At 42.2% G+C, this 27,005-nt stretch overlaps 1 protein-coding gene across 1 annotated transcript in view; it reads left to right on the top strand.

Moving 5' to 3' along the window:
• BRSK2 (BR serine/threonine kinase 2) overlaps positions 1-27,005 on the top strand; it is a 383,428-nt gene that overhangs the window by 315,153 nt on the left and 41,270 nt on the right. Inside the window, exons 9-14 of the mRNA XM_060279665.1 lie at positions 2,106-2,137; positions 3,315-3,479; positions 5,785-5,882; positions 8,706-8,856; positions 12,698-12,763; positions 20,029-20,052. Of these exons, the coding sequence (XP_060135648.1) occupies positions 2,106-2,137; positions 3,315-3,479; positions 5,785-5,882; positions 8,706-8,856; positions 12,698-12,763; positions 20,029-20,052 (536 nt within the window). The remainder of the gene's footprint in view (positions 1-2,105; positions 2,138-3,314; positions 3,480-5,784; positions 5,883-8,705; positions 8,857-12,697; positions 12,764-20,028; positions 20,053-27,005) is intronic.

Below are 27,005 nucleotides of genomic sequence, written 5' to 3'. Positions count from 1 at the left end.
AGTGCTGGGGGTGCCCATCACAAAATGCCTGTCATTGGGGGGTGGGCATGGCATAACACAAAATTAGAGGGAGCACAGTCATGGTGAAGCTCTTTCCATTATTGGATTTCCATACAAGAAAAGGCTTTACCTGTTGAATATCTGTCTAGAAACTAAGGCAGAAGTAGGAAATGTGCATTAAGGGGGAAGGGGAAACAGCAGCTCTTTACAACCCTAGAGATTACGTTTTACCTATGATCCATTTGCACAAACTGTTTAATTGGACCGGTGGGCTGTACTGGTTTCTGAAAACACAAAAGGGCTACTTGACTTATGTGGCTTAGGGCTGCATAGGCCTATGCTACTGATTGGTAAAGTGCTTGGGAGAGGAGAGGGGAGGTAGGCTGAAGTTGTCAAGCCAGAGACTTGGAATGCAGCTGGCTGTTCCATAACTCTAGAGGTGACCACTGTAAGACTGTGGGAAGCCCACACCCCTGGTCCTAGGGGATCCATAAGTGGGTGTTGGAAGCTGAGAGAAAGAATTAGGGTGGGGTTCCCCAAGGCTACTAACCAACCTTGCGGGATCGGTGCTGTAGCTGGGGACCACCCTACCATTACAGTTGCCTTACTCTCCCTAACACTAAAACTCTAGCTTTGACAAGGTGAGCTAGTTTGGAACAACAAGCCTAACATTTCCCTTTACTATCGAAAATAGAGGAAACTTAAGATTTTCTTACCCACTTTCAACTTTTTCTGTTCAGAATTCTGTTCCTTGTGCTTTTGATTTTGGTAAACCCCTGTCACAGTCACACCAAATAAGCTGCCTCATTAAAACAAAAAAGAAGTCTGTTTGGAGCGTTCCAATATGACTGTTATATAATGTACAGAAGCCTCTGATTCCCCTGCTTCTCTTGGTCTCAAAGCAGTCTTCCCTCAGCCTGTTGTGTTCCTTCACGTAGCTATGCACATGTTTTGGCTCTCCAGTTCTCATTAGTCTGGAAATGAAGTGGAAAGTAATGAGAGCAAGACAGCTGCCTCAGTTCTTGCTGGCCAGTTTTAATGGGCTTCTGATCCCTTGCTTCAGCCAATGGGGTTTATAAGTCGTTCCAGTTCTCTGCCCTTCTCTAGGTCACACATAGTTTCAGCCCCTAATCACAGTGCGCACTTGTGAGCTCAGCAGTTTGATTTGAGGCACATTCACTTGGAATCATCATCCAGCAAACAGTCTATCTCTTCTGTTAGCCAGCTGTTAGTTTGAATAGCATTGGATGAGGCAGAGCAAGAATTACTGTATGTGTCTATGGCCTTCATGATTAAAAGTCATTTTGCATATCTGTCTGGTTGATTTTGATGCTGCAAGGATAAGGTCCAGCATGTGACTTCTGTACATGGTCTACAACTCCTGCTGCAGTTCTGTTTAGCACAGTTTGTTTAGAATTGAAGACTATAGCTACAGTATTTCAGTCCTTGGACTCACTGGGTTCTCATTCGGTCTTCGCTTCTGTGTCTTTAATAAAGCCCTGAATCTCATGCAAGCTCTGGCATATCTTTCCCTTCCTCAGCCTTCAGTGGACAGAGGTAGAAGGGCAAGAAAGATTACACCATGATGCAGAGCAATAGGCCAGAACTGTGTTGTGCACCCTTGGAGAGAACAGGAACTTGATGTGGGGGGTGGAGTCAGGCAAGCACAAAGTCTTCTTTGTGTGACATGTAACGTGATGTCTCCAAATGATGCCAATTTTTGAAAAATTCGTTCCTGTACAATTTGACTGAGAAATGTTTGATGCTGAGGTTCTAGGCTTGTCACTTAAAAACATTTTTTCCCCTTTGCATGCAATCCAGACCAATTTCTGGTAATAAGCTTTGTCCTGCAGCTATTTTCACCTGTAATATGTTGCAGTTTGAGGATGAGGGACAACTGGCACTTGTTTATCTGGGTTTGGTGTGTATAAAAAGAATTATTAGTGTAGTCACAGCATCCTGCCATAGGAATAGAGACAGGGACTCTTCTGTAGAGATAACACCTCTGTGCTCTGATGTTGACCAAATTGCAATGCTCAATAGCATAACATATGTACCTGTTATTTTGAGTTTACTCATTTCTTTTGTTTACTCTTTTCTTGTAGCTAGAACACATTCAGAAGCACATATGGTATATGTAAGTAACTTTTTGTTGATGTTTGGAAAGACATATTAAAGTCACTGCTTTTCAGGGAAGCTAGAGAATTGTACATAGCTTCTGCACCATGTCTGCATTGTGGGCAACCATGAGCTCAGCAGAAAAAAATAGAGGCCCACCATTGTCTGTGCTCACTGATTAGATTAGTACTGTTAGAGATTCCTGTGCATGCTACACTATTTTGGATATCCCTTTTTAAAATCACAGGGGGAATATATGGGTTTCTTTCCAGCATTCATGGTTGCTCAAAACATATCGGAAGCACCCCTAACCTGGATGGTTAAGTCCAGTCAAACTTGACTATGGGATGTGGCGTTCATCTCACTTCAGGCCAAGGGAGCCAGCATTTATCCACCGACGGTTTTCCGAGTCATGTGGCCAGTATGACTAAATTGCTTCTGGCCCATCAGGACACTGTGACGGGTGCCAGAGCACATGGAAACACTTTTTATCTGCAAACAAAAGTCTTTCCCAGTCACACCCAGTCTGCCTATACCTGAAAAATGAGCCTTATTTTTATGACATCAGTATCTGTTAGTGTGAAGGTGTGTGTACCTGCTGTTGCCATGACTGATAGCAGTGGTAACATTCAGGAGATAAAACGGGTCAGCTAGACTGAAATGTTGTGACACATCAAGTACAGGAATGACAGCTAACAGCTGAACAAGGCATTGCACTTGGGTTCCATTCGTAATATAGATAGTGAATTCTGCTTCATAGAGTGCTTATGAATAAGATTTTGTTTTGCATTAAATTAAAGTGGCAGTACGCTAAAAATAGAAATCCCCTAAAACAGGTTGGTAACTGTGATTCTTGAATGCACATTCCTGAGGATCTTCATTGCCCATAGTAAATATTTTACCTAGATGCTTGCTCAATCTGTGCTGCTAAAAATCCATGTCTTGCAACTGTCCTTCATACTTTAGCCCACGGTTGCATATTTACTTGAAAATGCATTTACTGAAATGAATGGGGCTTACCGTATTTCCATATATGAAGTTACTATTCAGTGGATCTGCAAGGTATTCATGGTATTAATGTCCTTTTAAATTATGAAGATTGAGGAAGTCTTTTCTTAGGAAGACAGAAGGCTTTTGATAGCCTTGTTATTAAAATGCTACCATGTTTTACGTTTTTTCTGTTTCCTTTTCTGCAGAGGGGGTAAAAATGAGCCAGAACCAGAACAACCAGTTCCTCGAAAGGTGCAGATTCGCTCTCTCCCTTCCTTGGAGGACATTGATCCTGATGTTTTAGAGAGCATGCACTCGTTAGGTTGCTTTCGTGACAGAAATAAACTCTTACAGGACCTGCTAACAGAAGAGTAAGCATTCTGTGACATAATGTTACTCTGGTGCAAGGACCATGTATATTAAGATGAGCAAATAATACTTTTTCAGCAGATTCAGATGTGAAAGAACTTCCTTGTGTTAAATCAGACTTGTCACCCACCCAGTTCAGTATTATCTATCCTTCCTAGCAGGAATCTCTTGGGGGTTACTAGGAGCTGATGCAATTCTGTCAGATACTGCTACAACTACTAGTAGTAATAATACTCAACATCAGTATACAGCTTGGACTACTGTAATGCGCCCTAAACGGCCTCGGCTCTGTATACCTGAAGGAGCGTCTCCACCCACATTATTCAGCTGGACTCTGAGTTCCAGCTCTGAGGGCCTTCTGGCGGTTCCCTCCCCGCGAGAAGTGAGGTTACAGGGAACCAGGCAGAGGGCCTTCTCCGTAGTGGCACCCGCCCTGTGGAACGCCCTCCCAGCAGATGTGAAGGAAATAAAAAAACTATCTGACTTTTAGAAGACATCTGAAGGCAGCCCTGTTTAGGGAAGTTTTTAATGTTTGATCTTTTATCATGTTTTTAATATTCTGTTGGCAGCTGCCCAGAGTGGCTGGGGAAACCCAGCCAGATGGGTGGGGTATAAATAATAAAGTATTATTATTATTATTATTATTATTATTATTATTATTATGTGTACAAAGTGCTCCATATGCATTATTTAGTTGTAGTACAGCTATCTTGTAGGGTAGCTCAGTATATCTTGCAGGTGGTAGGAAGTGAGGGGCTGAACCTGACAAACAGTGATCTGTCTCAAGCCACCTTGTGAGTTCACAGCAGAAGCAAGATTCAAATGAGAGCCCTCTTGATTCATAGCTCAGCCTCTTATTTATTTATTCAGACTATTTTTAACCTTGGCTACTAACCAGAGTTATAGAGGCAGCTCCTTATATTTTTTTAAAATATAGTAAAATAGACAAGAGTTGCCACCTGCATAATCGCAGAAAAGCATATATAATATAATATATAATAATAATAATTTATTATTTATACCCCGCCCATCTGGCTGGGTTCCCCCAGCCACTCTGGGCAGCTTCCAACAAAATATTTAAATATAGAAATCCATCAAACATTAAAAGCTTCCCTAAACAGGGCTGCCTTGAGATGCCTTCTAAAGGTCTGGTAATTGTTGCTCTCTTTGACCTCTGGTGGGAGGGCATTCCACAGGGTGGGTGCCACTACCGAGAAGACCCTCTGCCTGGTTCCCTGTAACTTGGCTTCTCGTAGCGGGGGAACCGCCAGAAGGCCCTCGGCACTGGACCTCAGTGTCCGGGCAGAACGATGGGGGAGGAGACGCTCCTTCATGTATACTGGACCGAGGCCATTTAGGGCTTTAAAGGTCAGCACCAACACTTTGAATTGTGCTCGGAAACGTACTGGGAGCCAATGTAGGTCTTTCAGGATCGGTGTTATGTGGTCTCGGCGGCCGCTCCCAGTCACCAGTCTAGCTGCCACATTCTGGGTTAGTTGTAGCTTCCTCTGGCTCAGGAATGGCCGCCAGAGCAACTGAATGTTCATTCCATCACAAGTCAAGGGTTCCTCACAGGCTCCCTCACAGGCCAGGGACGCTGCTGCCTCTCACAGCTTCTGGCTGTGGTGGCAGAGGCAGAACACGCTTGGGGACCAAAGTTGTACCACTTCAGATACAGAGGGGAGGGTTATATGCTTGAATACTCCTCCATGTAAAAACCCAACCAAAATGTGTCCCTGCACATGGAAATGTGTCTTCATTATTTGCATCTTTCCCATGTGAAGAGAGTGTTTTACACAGAGCAAAACATTTATTTATTTATAAATGTATTCATATCCCTCATATTCTGTCTCCCCAACGATTCAATTGCTAAGTTCCACCTCCATTGTCGAGGGCAGTATGCTGCTAAATGCCAGCTTCGGGGATTCCCAAGTCAGTGGAGTGCTGTTCTGCACTGGTTCTGCTCATGGAGTTCCCATGGGCATCTGTCGGTCACTGTCAGAACAGGTCACTGTCAGAACAGGTTGCTGGGCTAGATGGGCCTTTGGTCTGATCCAGCTGGGCTCTTTTAATATTCTTATGACCTGAGAGCATCATATTAACTCTGTCAACTAAAAACAATTCAGAAGGTAACAGTTCTGTTTCAAGGCGTAGATATTCATGTAGGTAAGCCCATTCAATAATGTCTCCACTAGCTCTTTCTTCCATCATTTAAGATATTTAAGATATCATAAATGAAGTTAATATTCTGCAGAAAGCTGGAAAATTTTATTGGATGATGATGATGATGTATTGTTGTTTTTCCAGAGAAAACCAAGAGAAAATGATTTATTTTCTTCTCCTTGATCGGAAAGAGAGATATCCTAGTCATGAGGATGAGGACCTTCCTCCTAGAAATGAAATAGGTATACCTGGAAACAAATGTGTGTCTCTAGAGTGGGTCCCTGTTTTGGTGTTGCTCTCACTGGAGGGACTGGCCACACCTTATCAAGTGTTATAGCATGTTACATAATATTCAGTCTATTTGAGAAGCTCCTTGCACTTTCAGAAAGTCTCATATAGATACAGACCTACCTGCACCAGTTTATGCATCTCCTTGCATGGCTAGAGTTTCCCCTACCACCGAAATAAAAGCTGGTGTGGGTGGGAGCTCCATGTGTGCATGGAGCTCCATGTGTGCCTCAGACTGAACTTGGAGCTTCATACTGAAGCCACAGTCAGCAGTCCTTGATCACTTCACTCGAAACATGTTCTTAGCTATGTATGCACATAAAGCAGAAAGGAAGCATTTCCAGTGAATCCAGTGGGTTTAAATAATGTGGATGCAGCATACTTGCTTTCTTACTATATCTCACGTAATGCTTATAGAAAAATATGGGAGAGTCTTTTCTGATGTGCTGTTTCTGACTTCTTAAGGTATACTCCCTAGACAATGAATTATACATATAGGGGAGTTTCTTAAAGCTCCATAGACAATTAATTGATTTGACTAAATGCTTTGGCACAAAAGATCATTCTGCTACTTATTATTTAAGTGGTTGAATTTTGACTTCCTGCGCAGGCAAGTGCAATTTTATGCCTCAGTTGTGCCTCTGAGGTAGGCTTTCCTCCTTCTCTTTGCATGCCACAGATGTATCCTAACATTCGTTTCATGCACTAATGCAAACTATTGTCTGGATTTTTCTGTGCAGGAAGAAAAATGTCTTCCCTGAATGTGTTACCATTATCTCTGAGCTGCATATATCTGTGTGATGTGTCATCATATTTTAGAATTCATGTGCATTATTATTCAAGTGTTAGTTGTGCTTCCTTTCCCAAGGGAAGCATGGTGGATAAGTTTAGCTCTTTGCTCCTAGCAATATCTCTGGGAATGCAAAGCAAGGTTTAATTGAGAGCAATCATGCTTCTGATGAATATCTCATCATTAGCCATTAACTGTGGCCTCAAACAAAGAGATGAGAGGAAAGGATCAGGGAAGTAGTGATGGTGTAATAATAGTTGCTTGGAGATGTTACTTACTTCAAAGATGCATGCCATGCAGAATAAGTGTTCATCTGTCTAGGTGCACATGGGCAAATTTGAGAAAGCTTAGAGCAATAGTTCAGGCTTTGGAATTCTAGCTGATGCTAAATGAATGATTCAACTCTGGTAGTCTGTTGTTCTTTTCTTTTTTTAACTTTCCTCTTTTTGATCCTGTGCATGTGTGTGGTTCCCTTCTCTCAGAAGTATGTTTTCTTCCTCTCTATTGAACCAAAATTTCTCCTGCAATGTAGTCTGATATCCTCTTTGACATTATTCCACAGTTGCACAAAGCACACAGATATCTCTCTATACAGGCCACTGCAGATTTATGAGAATAGATAGCAGCATTTCTTCTTTTTAAAACTTTACTCTAGCAACCCTACTGTCAAGAACAAACTCATCAGCACACATGCAATAATGCTTATTTGTTTCCATTCTGCCTGGCTATAACATTGCTTTGGTTTCTTGGGGAAGAGGGATGATGAGATGAAAGGTCACATAAATCAAGACGTGAGGGTATAAAATATGGTATACTGTAGTTAAAAAACCCTGTTTTGTCAGAGGGCAGTAGTTTCTTCAGTGCAAAACAAGAGTTTTTAACACACATAACATATTGAAAAGGCAAGTTAGTTGTTGGAGAACTGGGGCAGAACACTGTTGTTGACCATTCCTGAGTGTTGCATAGGCTAAAAGTGGCAGATTCCTATACAGTATTCTCCAGTAAATGCCAGACTCCATCTTTGCTATTTTTTTATTACAAGACCCATTGGCAGTAAATGTTAGTTTAATCCTGCAAGCTTAGGCTCTATCTTGCTTGCCCTTCTAAGATGCCTTCATTTAACTTTTAAGTACCTGCTTACAGGCAAATATAAAACCTTCTTACCTAAAATGTCTCTACATCTGGAATATTGTACTCTCCATTTGTCTGGTGCTGCTATTTGTCTGGAATATTGTAATCTCCATTTCAGTGATTGCTACATTGGCCTGGTTAGCACGTAAAGCTAAACCAGAGATGAAAGTTAACTATGGCTTAATGAAGTGAGTAGCAAGCTTGCTTTGTTCATCTCCCACTTCTGCTGTGCTACTGGGAAGCAAGCCAGGGTCTGGCTTACTATGGTGCCTGAACCAGGACTCATTGCTTCCTCCAAACAAGCTACAAGCAGTAAGCCAAGAACAAACCATGGTTTCTGAGCATGGTTTGTTTGGAGAGAAATAAACCACAAGCCTGGGTTCAGACTTAAACAGACTCTGGTTTGTTTCCCAGCAGCAAGGCAAGAGCAGTGTGGAGGAGTGAAGTGAGCACTCTTATCATTTCAGCTTACCCACCTTAAACAGCAATTTATTTAACTGGGAGAAGTTTAAGTGGGAGAAGTTCATTTTTCATTTCACTCTCCAGATAATCACAGTTCTGTTTTTACTTGTTTGCTTATATTAGTTGAAGATCATTTTTGAAAAGCTGTTGAGAGATACTCATGGTTTCCATTCTGAATGGAAACTCATAGTTGAGAGATATTCATGGAGTGAAGAGGGGTTTCTCATGTGTGATATTGTACAGAGGAGTCTTAATGTTTCAATTTTCCACTGGGGTCCCCTATTTTTTCAGTTTAGAAAATATGGTGTGGGTATTTCCTGGGAAGCAAAGTATTTTGAGCCGGGGACATCTGAGGTGTGTTCAGCCATGCTGACTGCATTATCTCTGCATAAAGACCCCCCCAGAAAGCGTGTGGACTCTCCAATGCTGAACAGACATGGGAAGCGGAGGCCAGAAAGGAAGTCAATGGAGGTCCTGAGTGTGACAGATGGAGGATCCCCGGTTCCAGCTCGCAGAGCGATTGAAATGGCACAGCATGGACAGAGGTAGGTGGTCCCCAAAGCCAAAAGTCAGGAAGCCTGTGCCATTTGCTCAGAGTTTCGGAAGCCATCTCAGCTGGCACCATAATGTTTATCCAGGTGAAGCAGCATCAGTTTAGGTTTTCTCACAGTAGCCCGTGCAGAAATCTGTAAGGAAGATAACTTAATTACTTTATTACTCTAGTTACTGTTGCTTTTTTAAAAAAATTATATGTATACTTTTTTTACTCCTTTGCTTCTCATCCAGCATTTCAGAGCAGTGCTGGGGGGAGGGAATAATTACCAAAAGAAGCTTGCATAGGCTAAAGATAAACATCTCAGCTAAATAAAAAGTGTCACCATAGCCTCTGGTCTCATCCAAAAATGTGTGCATGTTTCTTATGTGAAAATCAATTATTTCCTATCTCTGACTGAAGAAACATGGCAGCCATGGTGTTGCAGTGAGCAGCAGATGGCCACAAATAAAATAAATAAATAAATAAATACCGGTAAATAAATAAATAAATAAATAAATAACTGTGCTCCAGGAAAGCATAAATAAGCTCAGTGGACTTCTTTGTGGTCTTCTGGTTATATTTTGAGTGGGACTGAAAGTCTAAAAGCTGAAGAGATGAAAGGAAATCCCCCTGTGTGTTAAAATTATATAGAAATGTACTAAAGAACTCTGTGCATCTAGCTTAATTTAATTTTTTCAACACAGACCGGTGCCTCAGTTTTTAGCATAGCATTTATCCTCCCCAACTTTAGCTGATGTCCAGTCGCCAAGTAGAAAACACAAGAGGGCCTGTAGTCCACTGCAGTTAAACCTCTAGTGTGTGCAAAGAGTAATTTGCCAAGACTAACCAAGTTTGATTGCTGGGGGTAGATAGCTGTGCACTCTACAGTTTTTGGTCTGAGCAAAACAGGATGCCTGAAAAGTAAGTAGTGAAATGGTAATTTGGTAAATGATGTAGTGGTCGAGGCTAATTCGATCAGAGATGACAGGCTAAGAAGCAAGTGTAAGCATGGTGAGGCTAAACTGCTACTATACTGAGCTATCACCATTGATTACATAGGCTCCTTTGTCTCAACTCTAAAAGTCCATTTTGGGTGCTGAGAATTTTGCTTACCTAACAATGAAGCTCTTCGGGAACAGAATGATGGATGCAGCTTGTGATAATATCAGAAACTCACCATGCTGTTTTGCATTCCAATTTACATCAAGCAGTTGTCTGGGTAGAATTTGCGAGGACTAGCCAACTGAGAAAGAAAACCCAAATTAGGAAGAATGTCATTTCCTGATTCTAAGACCCTGCCTTAATCCTGATACATCAAAGTAGCTTGCACAATTCCTGCTATCTCTCACCTTGGGGTGGCAGTTGCATAGCAGATTCTCAGGAAAGTGCAAATATTACACAGCTTTGTCTCTCACCAAATGAGAGTGTGTGCTTTTATTTATTTGAATGTTGGCAGGGGATGGGGAGCATGAACACTGCTTTAGTAGAAACTGATAAACTGACAGAAGTCCAAAGAGTTTTTTCTGAAGTGATGCTTTTATACAAAAGGTTGTGCCACACAGCAAAGGGCGCGTCCATATTTTTGTGAGTCAGAATGCATGCCAAATAGAACATCTGCGCTTTTGCTCATATAGTTGATTGTTAGGCCATAGCTGCTAAAGGAAGGTACCAATGTGTGATTGTGAACAGGGAAATGGAACAGACATAGAATGAATTATTATTATTTGACTGCACTTTGGTAAATCAGATGAGCCACCTCATCTTCAGATTGCAAAGGCATACAGCATAGACTACTGCCAGTGTACTTATTCAGAACATGGACTGTTCATTAACAACAAAGGTGTTTGGAGATGGTGACCATCTGACAGGAAGACTGTCAGTACCATCAGTAATAAAACCCAAGTACATCCAACCAAGAGGCAAACTTTGTAAGGCTTCCAGCATAGTATTATGCTCCAAGTAGCATTTGAAAGGCAATTTTTGTTAGAGTTCCATCTGCCCTGAAGAACAACATTCTCAAGGCATAAGTGGTCCAGCACTAATTCCCTTTCCTAAAACAGTTTGGAAATTGTGGTTCTAACAGGATTTATAGCAGATAATTCTCAGCATCCTTACCTAGGATCCTTTGATGTGTCAATACACTGCAGGTGGTGGTACAAAACCCAAGGTTTGTGGCACAAAACCACACAAAATCTTGGCATGGGTTTTGGGGGGAAATAAGAGTTGGGGTTCATAGTTAATGCAGCTGAAAGGAGAAATATTAATGGGCTTTGGAAAGAACCTCTACCTTTTCTTTGACATATTTGTGGAGAATATTTAATAATATGTGAAGCCTGCCAAGGGGTGGGATGAAGGAGCTATCTACCAGCATAACTCTACCTTCAATTGCTTTCTGTCTGTCTGTGCTTGAAATGTTTTGTTGCCATGCATTGTCTTCCTGGCTGCCTGAGACTCAAAAGTGCACAGGTATCTGTTGTGCTGGTTTGACTGGCCTATTGTAACCCCGCTAGTTGCCAACCCTAATGTGAGGGGAAAGTGTTACTTAGCTTCTTCAGTGCTTTACATTTTTTCCCAGTGTATCTGGCTCTTTATATATTCCCTGCCTCTTCCCTCCCTGTTCACTATTACTGAGGGAAGAGATAAAATGCAGGGCTGAATATCCTAAAACCAACTTGGTTTTTAACATTTCTCTACTGAAAATCCTGCTTCCTCCATTTGCTGTTTTGGTTACTGTAAACATCATTTCCTTTTAGTCTTTCTATTCTGGGGACTTTAGTACATCGTTCTTCATCATATTTATAAACTCAGCCTTTCATCTCCCCCAAGATACATCAATGCCATAGCAGCTGCCACGTTCATGGTGCATTTTCCTGCAACAGGTTCTTTTTTTTCTCCCTCCAAAGATGGGTGCCATAGGCTTTTGGGCTTCTCTTAAAGCAAACAGAATGAAGTACAGGGAGCAGATTAAGAACGGGAAGGGGAGCTGAGAGAGTTGGTTCCATCAACAAACTGGTGTGCTTTTTCTTGTGGGTACTTTACACTGATTATCTTGAATGACAACTTTCATTTGGGTCTGGTATCCTCCAGATCAACTGTCCATAGGCCAGACCTGTCCTTTAGACCTTTGTTTGCAGATGAGGCCATTGGGGGTGGGGGGGGGGACTTGTGGGAACAAGGTATGTATAGCAGAGGCCATTTTGAACCACTTAACTGAATCTGCATTCTTCAGACCATGTTTAATATTGGTGGCCTCGGCTGAATTCTGACATGTCTCACAAATCTCTGTGATGAATATGATTCTACTTTGGGTCAGCATTTCCTCATTGGCTAACTTGGGTTTGGGGAAGGCATGTGCAAGAAGTTTTAGAGACATGGTTTGTATAAAATGAATCTTGCCTCATGCCACCATGACCAACTTGAGAGTTGTGGCTTGAGCCTTCATCATCAAAATCAGTATCAAGTCTCCCCACTTACTTCAATGGTGTAGTACAGGCATCCCCAAACTGCAGCCCTCCAGATGTTTTGGCCTACAACTCCCATGATCCCTAGCTAACAGGACCAGTGGTCAGGGATGATGGGAACTGTAGCCCAAAACATCTGGAGGGCTGAAGTTTGGGGATGCCTGGTGTAGTATAAGTCAAATCTAATTTGAGCACACCCATAAATTTGGTGCCTTTCCGGGGCAAGGCACCCAATTGGTAAATGAACACAGTTCTGATCCCTGTTCCAGAGCATTTCTTCAAAATGGGTGGGGTAACTTTGGGTGGGTGGGTCTCAGGGACTGCATCAGGCAAATCTCATATGAATGTCCACATTAGTAACTCTGTTTTCTCACTTTGTTCCTGCCATAGTAAAACAATGTTCAGTAAAAGCCTGGATATCTGTGACGCCAATCCCAAATTCAACAAAGAAGAAAGGTATAAACACCAACAATCTGTTCCTCTCCTTTACCTCACTGCTATTCCTTAAAGATGCAGTACTTACCTTCTCACTGGGGAAAATTTGCTTGCACTTGAGAGAAAGAGACCCAGTTTGGGGTGGACCAATAGCTAGTTTTCTTCCACATCGGCACACTATTCCAGCCTTCCCCAGCCTGGCACCTTCCAGATGCCGGACTATCCCTGACTACTGACCATGCTGACAAGGGATGATGGGCGTTGTAGTCCAATAACATCTGGAGGGCACTGGGTTGGGGTTGCACTAGTGTGTTCTGTGACCATGAGTCAGTAACTAGTTTACAGGAGAGTTAAAGTGAGGAAGGTGGTGGCAAGCCAGGGTTCCTCCATCTCTCAAAGACCCCGGGATGAAGCCATCTCTTCCTCCATATACCGTACTTTTCTTCCCTCTGCGAAGGCACCTTTGTAAGTCGAAAAATTCGTAAGTAGAAAAACACCATTGGAAACGCGATTTCCCATAGGAATGCATTGAAAACGAAAAAATTCATAAGTCGAAGCAACCCTATCTAAAAATTCGTAAGTCGGAAAATCCCTATCTAAAACCGCCGCGGGTTTTTTTCAGATGTCGAGACATTCGTAAGCACATGGCCATTACCCCCATTCGTAAGTCAAAAAATTTGGTTCTCGAGTCGTTCGTAAGTCGAGGTACCACTGTAATCATTACAGTTGCCCTGTTAGGTAACTCACTATATCCATTTTTGTAGTTGGGGAGCTAAGAGCAGAAGAGAGTTGTTATTTATATATACAATTATATCCCACCTTTCCTCATATGTGGTTCTTTCCTGTTTAATCCACATAATCCCCTATGAGGTAAATTAGATTGAGAGACTGGCTTCCCAGTTTAGTGAAAATTTGAACCCAGGGCTTCCAGGTTCTAGTCCAACACTCTATCCACCCCACCCCCACTGGTTCTGATCTGACTAGTGAGTACATTGCAGTGGCAAGATTTGAACTGGTGGCTTCCTAGTGTTATCCACACTTTTGTTTATCCACTGTTGTCCCACTGCTTTTCCCCTGGGGAAAACCACTCTTTAGCACTGAATAAGAGCAAACAGCTGTTGGATTTTCCATGGATTGTTGTTCGTTCTGATTTAAAGCTAAAGAGCAGGTTTTCCTGGGAAAGAAGCAGAGGGGGGGGGACTACTTGGACCTGTGCTTTCTAAGCATGGGGCAAGTGGAATTGTGGATGAGCCCTCAGTTGCTTAGCCACTGCACTTGAGCTGGTATTCATAATATTGAAACTGGGCTCTTGAACTGAGCTTTTGCGAACCTTGGCTCAAAAGTCTAGAAACTGCTTTTGTAGGCCAAGAAAGTCCACTAAATAAACTTTTTTAAAGGACCTGCAGGTTTCTCATTTAAAAGCTGCAGATAGAGGGAACTCTGCCTGTCAGCAGATGGATGGTCTGATTCTGGCGCAGCATACAAGGCACTCATTTTTATGAGGGCCTGCAGGAAGAGAGCATTGAAGCCAAGCTGCCAGGAACTCATAAAAAGTTCACAAGCTGGGGGGAAATAATGAGCTGCTGTCTTGTGCAGTGCTCGTCAGGGAGTCCCCATGCTCTGTTGCGGGAGCCAGAGCCTTGATACAAATCTCAGCCTGGAGTGACGGTTGTGGGATAGGGTTCTGAAAACCTAACCACATCTTGTTAGCCCTGTCAAAGTTATTGCCAGACAGATCAGGACGATAGCCCAGCCTTGGCCATTTCCCCCTTCCTTATCACTACAGTGGCTTTTGATGCATTTCCCTTAAGAGGAAAAAAAAGTGTTTTACTAGATCTTCCCACTATCATTCAACCCACCTTAACCTTTTTTCTCCTGTAGTTACACAAGTCTCAGCCAACTTACCATTTCCCCAGAATGGGTGCCTGCACTGATGTTTTTTCTTTTGTTTTGAAAAACAGACAAGTCTCACTCTGCTGCAGCAGCCTCTCTTAGTTTTGGACTGGTTCTGTAACAGGGGAAGTGTAATGCTGGCCTATTTTATATGTTGAGCATTGTTGAGGCAGTGTTTGTGAAGCACATGGAATGCTTAGGAGGAGGAGGCCTCTATAAATGCATCAATATTTTATTAGTGACAGGAGTAACATTTCCAGTTCTGGTCCTTCCTGGAAGAACTGACAAACGTAGGCTCCATTTCACATCTTGAAGTCAATACAAATGGACTTTTACAGTGGGTATGCATGAGTTGAACAATTTTTGGGAATGGCTCAATTCATAAACAGATCACAACTCACCACAAGTCTCAACTATTGCTTAGAAAAGTTCATTGAAGTAGGATATGCAGCATCACACTTTGAAGTTAAACCATTTGTAAGATTAGTTTAGCAAATACAAATCCACAGAAAAGATCTACCATGTTCCATAGCCTTTTGTATAAGAAGAATGTATGGGCATTGTACTCCCATCTATAGAAATAATTATGATTTGAAAGGCATTGCAGAAATTAGTTACGATTACAAACAGCACACTCTTAACTCTGACCCAAAGTGGCAGTTTTCTGATCTACAAAAGAATGCAGAAAATGGAGGGGAGGGGCATGTGTGAGCCACAAAGGGGAAAGGGGGATTTCTAAAATTTTATGGGTTATGTCTTTTTTTTATGTACACTGAGGAAAGGGTTATGGGAAGATGAGAAAATATAGTTCCAAGTGCAGGAGGAGAAAAGAAGTGCAACAAAGAAAACCCCATCAAAATATTTCCTTGTTGGGATAACAAATCACACATTTGAAATGGTGCCTGGTCAATGTCTTAACATTTCTCTCACTCTTGGTTTATTTTAAAAGGAATACTGCATCTTTAAGGATCCTGCCCCTCTAGATGCACACAGTTGTCTTGGTAGCTGAGGCCACTGTTCCTTTCCCTCCCTCTCTCCCTCCATTTCTCTCTCTCTCTCTCTCCTATTCTAGTCTTTCTCTTTCTTTCTTTCTTTCTTTCTTTCTTTCTTTCTGTCTCTCATCTGTTGCCCTGTCCCTCAGTGCTTCTTCTACATCCGGGTTGCTGCAGCTCTGTAGTTCACATGCTTCAGTACTGTAGGAAATGCACATGTCTGCGCTGCTGGGTTTATTGTGTTCTGGGATTATTATTTTTGTTTAAATAACCTCATTTCCCTACTTTCTTTCCCCATTGTCAATGTGATGTCCATGCTCATTGTTAAAATCCTAAGTGCCTTTCCCTTTCTGGGAAAACTAAAGATTAATAACATTTATGTGTCCACATTGATATAAACACACACACACACAAACACACACACAATTTCTGTTTACTTTCTCAGCATTTGTGTATGTGTTATGTGCAGGCACTTACATGTTGATTTACATGCACATCCAGATAACCAGATAATGTACTTGGGAACATCAACTGTAAAAATATATACACTGCTAAATCTGGCAACAAAATGTGGCCTTTTATATATGAAAATGTGGATTTTTAAGTTTAAAATATTCCTTCTCTACATCAGTAATATTCACCAGAACTTCACAAAGATGGAAGGTATCCAAGGACTATAAGGGATACACAAAGAATAATGTGTATGGGTGTAAATAAGTTAGAAATATGTATCTGATGGACCTTCTAGTAACACCTCAAATCTGATTGAAAGGACATATATCCAAATGGCAATATCATTTATGAAATGGCGGAGCGTTGAGCGTTTTATTTATTTTACATTTTTGGCAAAATCCCTAAGTGGTTTACAAAAATTAGGAATTCAAAACACAGCTAAATACAACAAATTGCAATGAATGCATTGTTAATAAGACAATCATTTAAACAGCAAGTCAGCTACTGAAGAGGATAACGCTCTCAAGCATCCAAATACACCTGAGTAGACAACTGAGATTGAGCTCTCCTATCTCTCTTGTGGGGGGCAGAGGGTTAGTGCTATATAACTGAAGAGGCCTGTTTCCAAATGGTTTCCAGCTGACGATCCACTGGCCATCCTACAGTGAACAGGGCCTGGTTATTGTAAAGGATGATTTGGCCAATAGCAGGGGAGGTGGTCATCTAGGTATACTGGTCCCAAGTTGTTTAGGGCTTTACATGTCAATAATAAAACATTGAATTCAGCTCGATAGTAGATAGCCACCTGGTTTAGATCTTCAAGCACTGGTGTACATACCTAGACAATCAGTACTCCAGCCGCAATATTCTGCACAAGCTGCAGCTTCCAAAGCAAGTTTAAGAGCAGCACCTCAAACAGCATGTTACACCGTGGACCACTATCGCTGCCCAGGAATGGGCATATCTGTCACACCAACCAAAGTTGGTAGTGAACACTATGTGCCACAGTAGTCACTTGGGTCTCTACTGACAAAGATGAATCTAGGATACTATGAACCTACTCTGGTGGAGGAAATGCAAACACATCCCGAAGAAGCAGACGTCTAATTTCTTGACCATGAGAAAGACCTATCTATAGGGTTTCTGTCTTCCCAGGAATCATTCTCAGTTTATTCCATTACTGTGGCCAGACACTGGCTCAGGAAATTCACAGCCTTGCCTGACCCAGATGTTGCAGAGAAACAGAGCTCTGTGTCATCTGCATATTGATGAATATTTGCTCAAATCTCCTAATGGCTGCTCCAAGTGGCTGCATATGGTTGTTAAATAGTACTGGGGACATCGGGTGGGATTCACCTAAGGAACTCTGTCAGCAGAAGCTCTGCACAAGGACTTCTGCTTGTGCAGAAGTGATTTCCCCTGCACTCCCCCCAAATTGTTGGGGGGAGGGAGAACCACCAGAACAGCCCATAGGAATTGGAGAGTGGGGTTATATTATTATTATTAATTATCCATCAGATTGCTTTGGTGACTTCCAGCACATACAAAAATATAATTAAACATTAAACCAAGGCACAGTGCTCCAATGCTACTCACTGGAACTATCTCTGCAGTTAAGAGCTGATCCACCATAATAAAGTGCTTCCTCCTACCAGCCCATGGAGATGATCCAGGAGAATACTGTGGTCAACAGTATCAAAAGCTACTGAGAGATCCAACAAGATAAACTGGGTTGCACTCCCTGTGTTTCTCTGCTAGAAGTCATCCATCAGAGTGATCACGGCCAATTCTGGTCTGAATTCAGATTGAAATAGGTGCAGATAATCAGTTTCCTCCAAGAGTGCACCTGTAGGTGAGCAACCACCACCTTCTCAAGCACACTGCCCCCAAAAGGAGTATTAGTAAACAGGTGGTAGTTGGGATAAACCTCTGGATCCCGGTACGGGTTTTTCAGAAGTGTTTACACAGCGAAATGCAGTTTCTCAAAGTGATGCATTTACCAATCCCTGGATCCACCTGGTTAATCCTGCATGGCTAGCTTTAATCAGTCATGATGAGCAAGGGTCAAGAGAGTAAATAGTAAGCAAGTAGGCAAGCATCTTGTCCACATCCCTAGGCCTCGAAAAAACTGAGGCTGATCCCATAAAATAAGACAAGACAGTTCACTGGATGCTTTATCAGACTCTATTTCGGAAGCAGAAGACAGATCAGCTTGAGGGAGAGCAATTTCACCTTCTATGTGTCTTCTAAGCTGCTTATGGCTCAATAGTGCATGTTAGGATAGGGCAGTAAATTTCCACTGCCAGAACAGAAGAGGCTTGCTGTGGAGATGAGTCTCCTAAAGCAGAAAGAGAAAGTAGTTTCAATACCCTATGGCAATCAACATGTTATCATACAATTAGGTAGAATTGTGGAGTTGGAAGGGACATTTTTTAATTGTTGTCTAAGACATCGTATTTCTTTACAGCTTCCATGTTGCACAGTCTCAATGCTGAGCAAACTTGGGAAATATACTTCAGAAACATAAGGAAAGGCCATTCTTTGGTGTATCTAGTGTTTTGCACTCGAGTCCTTTAAAGTTTCCCATAGCAAATTGGGATGTTGTTTGAGATTTGCTTAACCAACAGGCTCTTTTGTTTCTATGACAGCCTCCTAGAGAAAGTTAGATAACTTGGTTGGTGGGGTAAGCAACCAACCAACAATGCACAGTACCTGGTTTAAAAGGAGATTAAGACTTAAATGAAATCTTTTTAAAATGATCTCTACAGAAGTTGGGAAGAGGGAGACAAAATTGGGATATGAGGAAAAAATGAATAATAATCATGCAAGTTTACTCCTCGATACATCTACAGATTTCTGCTTGCCCATCACAAGTGTGATATGACTTGAGCAACATTAAAATGAAAACCAGGGTAGAAATGTAAATTAGCAGTGATATAATTTGTAGTAGGACAGAGAAACAGTTAACATCTCTTTAATAGTTTGTGCTTAAGGCTGCATTTATTTTATATTGTGCATTTATTTTCCACCGTTTTTAGGCAGAGAACCCCTGATTTTAATTTTAATTTAATAAAAATAGATTTTTATCTATTTTGGAAAAAGTTGAAGGTCTTTTCAGCCAGAATTAAAGTAGAGTTGCAACTTTGGACACAACCTACTCAGGATTTCTACATGAGTCTTTCTCAGATGAATAGCAGTCAAAGGCAATACATATATGTTTTTATACATTTCAGCAGAACTCTTAACAGGAGAAACTCCCAGTAAGTTGCATCCTTCACCTGTAGCTTTGTTCACCCGGGCACTCAGAAATATTGGTCTTAATTATCAGTGCATTTAACAGTACATATAAAGTATAGATATACACAGTGGAAAAGGAGATTCCTAGCTGATCATTACTGGGCAGGAGAATGTTACATGAGCAAAATGGAGGAAGATCCACATCCTTTTCAGTACGGCCCACTGTGTAAAATCTGGTTATTTGCCATAAATAAAAACAACTGTAAATCAGATCTGGACCATAGCTGCCAAGTTTTCCCTTTTCTCACGAGGAAGCCTATTCAGCATAAGGGAAAATCCCTTTAAAAAAGGGATAACTTGGCAGCTATGATCTGGACTGCTAACTCTACAGACTAGCTTAATCAGGGTGGGCAAAGCAATGTTTTATTATTCACCTTTACACTTGATGTGTCTGCCCCCGTAATCCCAGATGCAAACTTCTTCTATGATTATGAGCTATATGGAAATATTTGTCTAGGAAATGAAAACCTCCCCCTTTCCATACGTATTCCCCACTGGTGCTTCCATCAGCAGCAGATGCCTGTGGCAATAATTATGACCATGTAGTTCTCTGAACAGTATTTCACTCTGCTTTTCCTACTCTTTTCTCCACCTGCTTCCACGTCCCTTTCTTTCTCTCTCCTTCTCCTCTATTTATTCCCCACTGCCAAGGATGACAAGTGCTGACGCATTGGGGTAAGCTCCAGTTTTGGATTATACCTGTTGTGGGACCTGTTGTTTTCTTCTGGGTAGAGAAGTTTCTTTTAATGATCACCGTATAAATATTATTTATCATGAAACTGTGTTACGGGGGGGGGGGGACTTACAGGAGGAAACATTTTTATACAACAATGTTTGTGTGTGTGTTTGTTAGTGAGGGGGAGAAAACGCTTGCCCTGACTTCACATGCATCTTAGAGGCCTAGCACATAGTGAGGGCAAATCTCAATATGACACCTTGGCAACTGTGATCAGATCTCCTATAAAAAAAAATTCTTTTACATTTGTTTTTGAAAAGGTAAATATTAAAACCAGCTTGGGGAAGGGAGCTGAACCAAATCAATGTCACTGTGGTGGGGAAGAGCAGTTGACCTTTTTTCCTCCTATCATCTTCCCAGTTAAAATCCTCCCAGCTGCTATTTGTCCAGTGGGGGGACACTTACAAATACACCACTGTACCTTATAGGAACCTATATTTCCTCCTCAGAAAACATATAGTATCTTTGGAGGGAGCAACTTAGATCAGGAAAATAGTGCAGGAGGAAGGAATTAACCTCAAACCCCCCCCCCAGCTGCTTTTACATTTTTTTTAAAAAAAAAATGTCTTGCTTGGCCCACTGAGAAAACTACCTCATCCTTACACTGAGGGCATATGCTACAATGTAATGTATGTCTTGTAGGGCAACGTGTGTGTGTGTGTGTGTGTGTGTGTGTGTGTGAGAGAGAGAGAGAGAGAGAGAGAGAGAGAGAGAGAGAGAGAGAGAGAGAGACTGATGGTATTTGTAATCCAGTAGCATCTGAACTGTCCGCTGGCAGTCGAGCTGCAAAGCAAGACCTTTATAGCCATGGTCATAAGCAGTGTTGGTGCTGGGCCATCCTGTTTTCTGTGCTGTATCAACGGAGACTCAAAGTGAGCCAGCAGGGAGTGGAGCCAACTGCCTCCATCTCTTGCTGCTATCTCCAGTGCTCACACTTACATAACTACAACAAGCAGCTGGGCAGAAAAGTCCGCATTAGGCGCTAACCACAATAGCAACAGTTCCTTCTTGTCTCCATTAGGATGTATTGAACTTACACACAGGTGTGTTTTTTTCTAAGTGCAGCCATCCTTCGTGGTTGGGTAAAAGGTCCTGCAGCCTCAGAATGGCCTACATGGTTGTTGTAAGCTGCCCTGTGCACCATATTGGAGGAAGGGAGGGATATAAAATTATTTAATCAACAAACTGGCCCCAGTTCATATGCAGCTCCTTATCGTCTTCATGGTATGGGATGTGCTTAAATAACGGCTGTTACAGGTGAAATGTGGGGCTTGATAGAAGGAGCTGCTGCAGTTTCAGAGCAGGTGTTTGGTCGGCTCAGTTGGCTTCAAGATTCCATGGTGGCGAATTTTCTGTCACCTATTTAGTTACAGTGACAGCAAAACCGATATGTCTCTGTGGATGCATTGCTTCCACTGTTGTCTAATCATCCTGACTCTGCTTCCAATATCTAAGCACCTTCTGAAGAAAAGGAGTGCTATACCAAATGACACAAAACCCCACTGGCATGAATATTGTATGTGTGTATGTATGCGTGTGCACATGCAAAATTTTAGAATGTGAAACATCCATAAAGATGGTCCTGTAGTGAAATATATACCGTCCCATTCTTTTATCTGAGTCACCCTCTCACCGGCCTTTACTTAAACAAGCACTAGAAGGCATGGATGCTGACACCCCTCTCACCTCCTGCTGAAAACTCCTAGCATTTTATATTTTTCCACAACTTGGAACATGACTACTGATCCCCTATGATGAAACTGAGCAGACAACTTTCAGAATTTTAAAAGAGCCCAGAGGCGCTGTTAAAATGTACATGAAAGGGCCCCCAGTCTGAATGGAAACTCCTGACACTGTAGAATTCTCAAACCCCATCTTCATGCTACATCCACAAGCATAACCTACTCATATTCCTGAGTATACGGTAATTTCTGCAATCTGCTGTGGCATGGCCTTTCTGCCTCTAACAAATGCAAGAACAACAAAAAGTAGCACAAATTTGTCAGGTGCTATTTTTTCTGGCACGGAGATACAAAATAGGAAATGCTTTTCCTGTTGAATTTCTATTTATTAAGCTGCGTCAAATGCACAAGAGCCCTGTCTGGGGGCAAAAGGCACCAGACACACCTCTCTCTCTCATATCTGTCCTTTTTTTATTCCTGTTGAGTGGGTACTCATGCTTCTGACATGTTGTGTTGCTTTCCTGGGGAACGGCAGATTATAGAATCAGAAAGATCCCAACCATCCACTTCCTTAAGCAAAAAAAAAAAACCTCTGAAGGTCATTTGCTTTTTTTTAATTATTATTTTTTTGTGGGGGGAGACACGGGAATGTGGCAGGCTGATGAAGAGGATGCTTCATGGTCTTTCTATGGCCTTTCCCTTTACAGGTGTGAAAAATGTTTCCAGTGTCTAAAATAGTTTTACTGTGAAGCAGGATAAGGATCAGACATGTTTCAGATATTCTGGTATAATTTCTATCAGACACATATTCAGAGTTTTTCTTCTTCTTGTTGTTGTTGTTTAGAGCCTGAAAAGATAATGTAGTCCCTGTCCACAGGTTTCAATCATATAGACATAAAAGAAAAAAGAGATGGGAAGGAAAGAGGGAAGCAAACTTTGGAGCAGCTGCTCTCTCGTTGGCCAATGTATGGGATCAGGCTGGTCTCTTCCCTGCCTGTACAGTCTTCCTGGGAGGCAAGGGTTGCCTTGACTGGTGGAAGAGGGCAGAGTGGCTCTTTTCGATTCTGCAGCCCTGAGTTCCTGGCAGTTGGAGCAGGCTGTTCATTCATGGGAGGGGGCATGGGGGGGGGAGGACAAACTCCTTGCAGCTGCACCTTCTCTGGCTTCCAGATGGAGCCAGGATTGCCTCATGATGACCTTCTAGCATTTCTCAGCAATACTGCTCTTACAAACTCATGGTAATAAAATGTTCACTACACACTGTGTCACTCATTAGGGGTGGAGAGGAGTGTCTAAAATATGTTCAACGCTAGAAGGAAGATACCTCAAAGTATGACCAATTGTAAGAAATTTACCCGACCAGAATAATGAGAGACAAGACTCACCTTAATTCCTCCAGAGATTCTGTGAAGGTTATATGCAAATGGATGTTTCCTGTTAAATAATTGTGGTTCAAATCCATAGATAAAAGACCCTTTCAGCAAAGTAAGGTGTCACAATTCCTTTTTTTGTCCTCCCAGTGTGACTACTCAGGTTACGCATGCTGGTGATAATGTCTATGGAGCTTCCCCAAAAGGAGAATCCATATTGCTAACCAGCACATGATCTCTGTCTTTGCTTCAGTCTGAATTCTCAGTGCTCTTTCAACTCAGCAGTGCTCTGGGCCAGTTTCATGAGAAGAAGCTGACCCCTGGTTTCTTTCTGATGGCTGATGGGTGAAGAACAGCACCAAAGAACCATCCTTCAGAAATTTTAAATAATGCTGCTAGGGTGCTCTGTTTTCTTAACCTGCAAAAGGGATACTGACAGGAGTGTAAGACCTACAAAACCCCACTTCTTATTTTCATTTCCTTTAAGGCATTGAGCTACAAGGATGCTTCTCGGTTCAGTTTGGAGGTTATTCTTTATAAACAAGCTTTGACGTATTTAAGTGTAACATTTTCTTTATAGCTGCAGGGTTTAAAAACTAGATTAATAAAACTGTAGTTTATTCACCAAAGGCCTGCAGCCAATTTCCTGGATGATAAATAGCATAGCATATAACTCTCCCCTCACTATGTATCTCTATCCCTCTCTGCTCCACGTGCCTTTGTTTCATTCTTTCTTGTGCTGATCCCCACTATCTCCCACACTGGTGGAGTGAGGAATGCAGGCCTCAGGGCCTTCCAACAAATAAGCAGCCTTGAGAAGGAGGGGTTTTAAAGAGAGGGGACATCTACAACACTCCCTCTGGAACCCAAGGGAGGATCATCCTTGGCCAGCAACTCCCCAGTCTTTTAAAAGTGCTCCCTAAATTGTGTGTGATCCTTGTTCTCGTGATAATTCAGGAAGGCATCCCTGCTGCCATGGCAATGAGGAAAACACAGCTAGTGGGCTGACATTTGCTGCCTCCCATCATAGGTGTAGAGGGCTGGACCATAACTCCCAGATTATCAGCTTTCGGGTTTGTTTGTTTTTAAAAAACAAAATCCTTCTCTAGCCATCGTAGAGCCTGAGACAGGAAGCAAAATGTGTCGGCACCAATTGCGTGTTCAGACCCAGAGACCTCCCCCCTAAAGAAATTCACACTTGACTCCAATTTTGGTTTGGTTTTTTGGCAGAATTTAGGCCACAACTTTATTGATTACAGAAAGTGAGTGGTTGCATAGGCTCTGGTTCGACTAGCTCCCTGCACCGTTGCAGGTAGCACTGACCCAGGGCACCAGCATAGGTCAGCCTAGGGTGAACACCTGGATAAGCGGAAAGCCAGGAACAGGCTATCCATTGAGTTCCTGGATTCCTTTAACGGAATACCCTTCACATAGGGATGGCGAGAGCATTCCCCCATCCCTATCACCTCAACCAGAGCCTATCCGCAACCTTACAAGTTGTAACAATTTGCTACATGGCAGGTGAAACCCAAATGGCACCAGCCAATCAGCCAAGTGGGGGAAATTCCTGCCGTGCCCCTGTCCCAACGACAGACGACACATGACGGCATAGCAAGATCAAGCGCAACAAGCCCTAAAAATAGGGAGAGGTGGGCGGGTGTTCCGAATGCATGCACCAAAAGAGGAAGCTCTGGGTCACGTGCATGCAAATATATAGGTCCTTCGATCCGTTTGGACTGTGCCCATTGGCCAGATTGAACCCCAACATCGAGGGACCTACCAATCGGGTGTTGTGGCTGACCAATCTTACCCACCCACAACATAGGTGGTCGTTTTCTAGGTCTCACCGCAACACGTGTCCTCTTTGAGGGAGGACCCGATTTCTGCCCATTTGCAAAGCAAGCCGGTGCCTGCTTTATAGGGTTGTTTGTTAACAAATGAAGTCATGGTTCATTTAGGACAGCAGAGCTAGCCAATTACACAAAAGCCTAGAATGACACGCCCACTGGTTGTAGGAGCAACTTCCTGATTCACTTTTATCTGGGCGGTAGTGTGTCTACCCCCAAAAAAGGAAGCATCTTTCTCACTAAGGACTTATTTCATACCCTAAAATGTAACCCACACATACCCAGGGCTTTACACATTTTTAATAACCCTGCCAGTACAGATAAAGTCCACCCATATTAAACCTGTATTGCAGGGGGGGCGGGTACTGGCTGAGAGGACATGGCTTAGTTCAGTGTTGTTATAACAATATAACAACAGGGGGGAAGGGAGCGTTGGGGTGACAAATAACAACTGTGCAGTGCAGTTTCCTGGCATGCTATTTTTTAGGGAGATGCAAGGGAGCTGTGAAATTGAAGCAACAAAAGGCAAGAATGGAGAGTTTCGGCAGTTAATTAAAGGCCAGGGAAAGAACAGGGTTTCAGTCAAGGGTGAGAAGATGTCATCTGGACACCAGGTGTACCTTTTGATGGCTAGCAAATCTGCCCATTGAGACGCAATAGCAGGGTAGAGGCTAGGACTACTCAGCTTGGTAGACCCAGTACCCATGCCTTATTTCTCAGTCACCAGATTTATGAGAAATGGTAGACCTGCTATCTGATGCTAGTTATATATGTATCTATGGGCAACTTGCAACTTGCACACATTTAACTTGAACAATTTCAGCCTTATGTGCTTGTCAGCCAGCAGCTTAAATCATTACACATTAAGCACACACAGGGTGGGGAGCTTAAAAGCTCTTTCTGAGCCAACATTCCCTGTTGATGAGCTATACAGATGTACATTATATACATCCATTATATATCTCTTACCTTAAACTTGCATGTCATAGATCTAGTTGTATGAGCAGAATCAAAATGCTCTCTTTGAGAAATCTATACATTTGTTAATTTGTTTTATTGAAACCAGTCTCCCCCACCCACCCACCCACCGTAAGGTTGCAATATAGTGACATACAGATCAGGACTAAGTGATATATTGCATATTTTTTTGTTGACTGGGCTTGCTTCCATTGTTGTATCATCCTTTTTAAAGACCATGGTTCAAGCAGACATGAGGAAGGTCAAGCCAAAGATTTCAAGAAATACCAACATAAGCTGGCAATTTCTTTAACATTTTTTACATATGGGGCTGTTGAACATGCTTTTGATTTGTGCTATGGATCAATGGTGCTGATGTGGAAATGAAAGAGTAGGAAATTTTGAATGTGCATTGTTTATAGCCAATGTAGGTTTCTCACAGACATTAGACATAACCGGAGATGTGAAAATATCCTTGGTAATGTGTGTTAGCATTGGTAACTGGGATTAACAAGGAGCTCCTTTGCTTCTGTATTCGGCCATGTGAATTCCATGCTGTTTCTGAGCCACTTACCTATGCATAATCATTTTGATGAATGGTGATAGCGAGGGCCTGAGGCCTTTGGAAGTAGTCTTGTGCCTGTAAACATATGGGCCAATGATTTCATATGAAATACCTTGCTAGTCAGTGGGGGGGAAATATTTCCTAAATGGAAGGTTAAGAAAGATCTATCTGATTTCAAAATGATGATGTTCTCAACCAACAGGAGGATAGGCGATTTATATACTGGTTGGTCTGCCATAGTAAAAACAGCTGCAGCAGTGCAGCCTATTTCCTTCCTTGCCAGACATTTCTCTTTTTACCTGATATTTACGACAGAGATCATAGTGAGATCATGGAGGATAGGATGGGGATCTTATAAGGGAGGCATTTCCAGATGCACACAGAAAAATATTCTTATAAAACGTTCCTTCAGTAGCACCTTAAAGACCAACTAAGTTTATATTTTGGTATGAGCTTTCGTGTGCATGCACA

Source organism: Zootoca vivipara, chromosome 1 (genome assembly GCF_963506605.1).
Source record: "Zootoca vivipara chromosome 1, rZooViv1.1, whole genome shotgun sequence".
Classification (NCBI taxonomy): Eukaryota; Metazoa; Chordata; class Lepidosauria; order Squamata; family Lacertidae; genus Zootoca; species Zootoca vivipara.
Note: the sequence above shows the minus strand (reverse complement) of the source record. Positions and strands in the feature narration are given on the sequence as shown.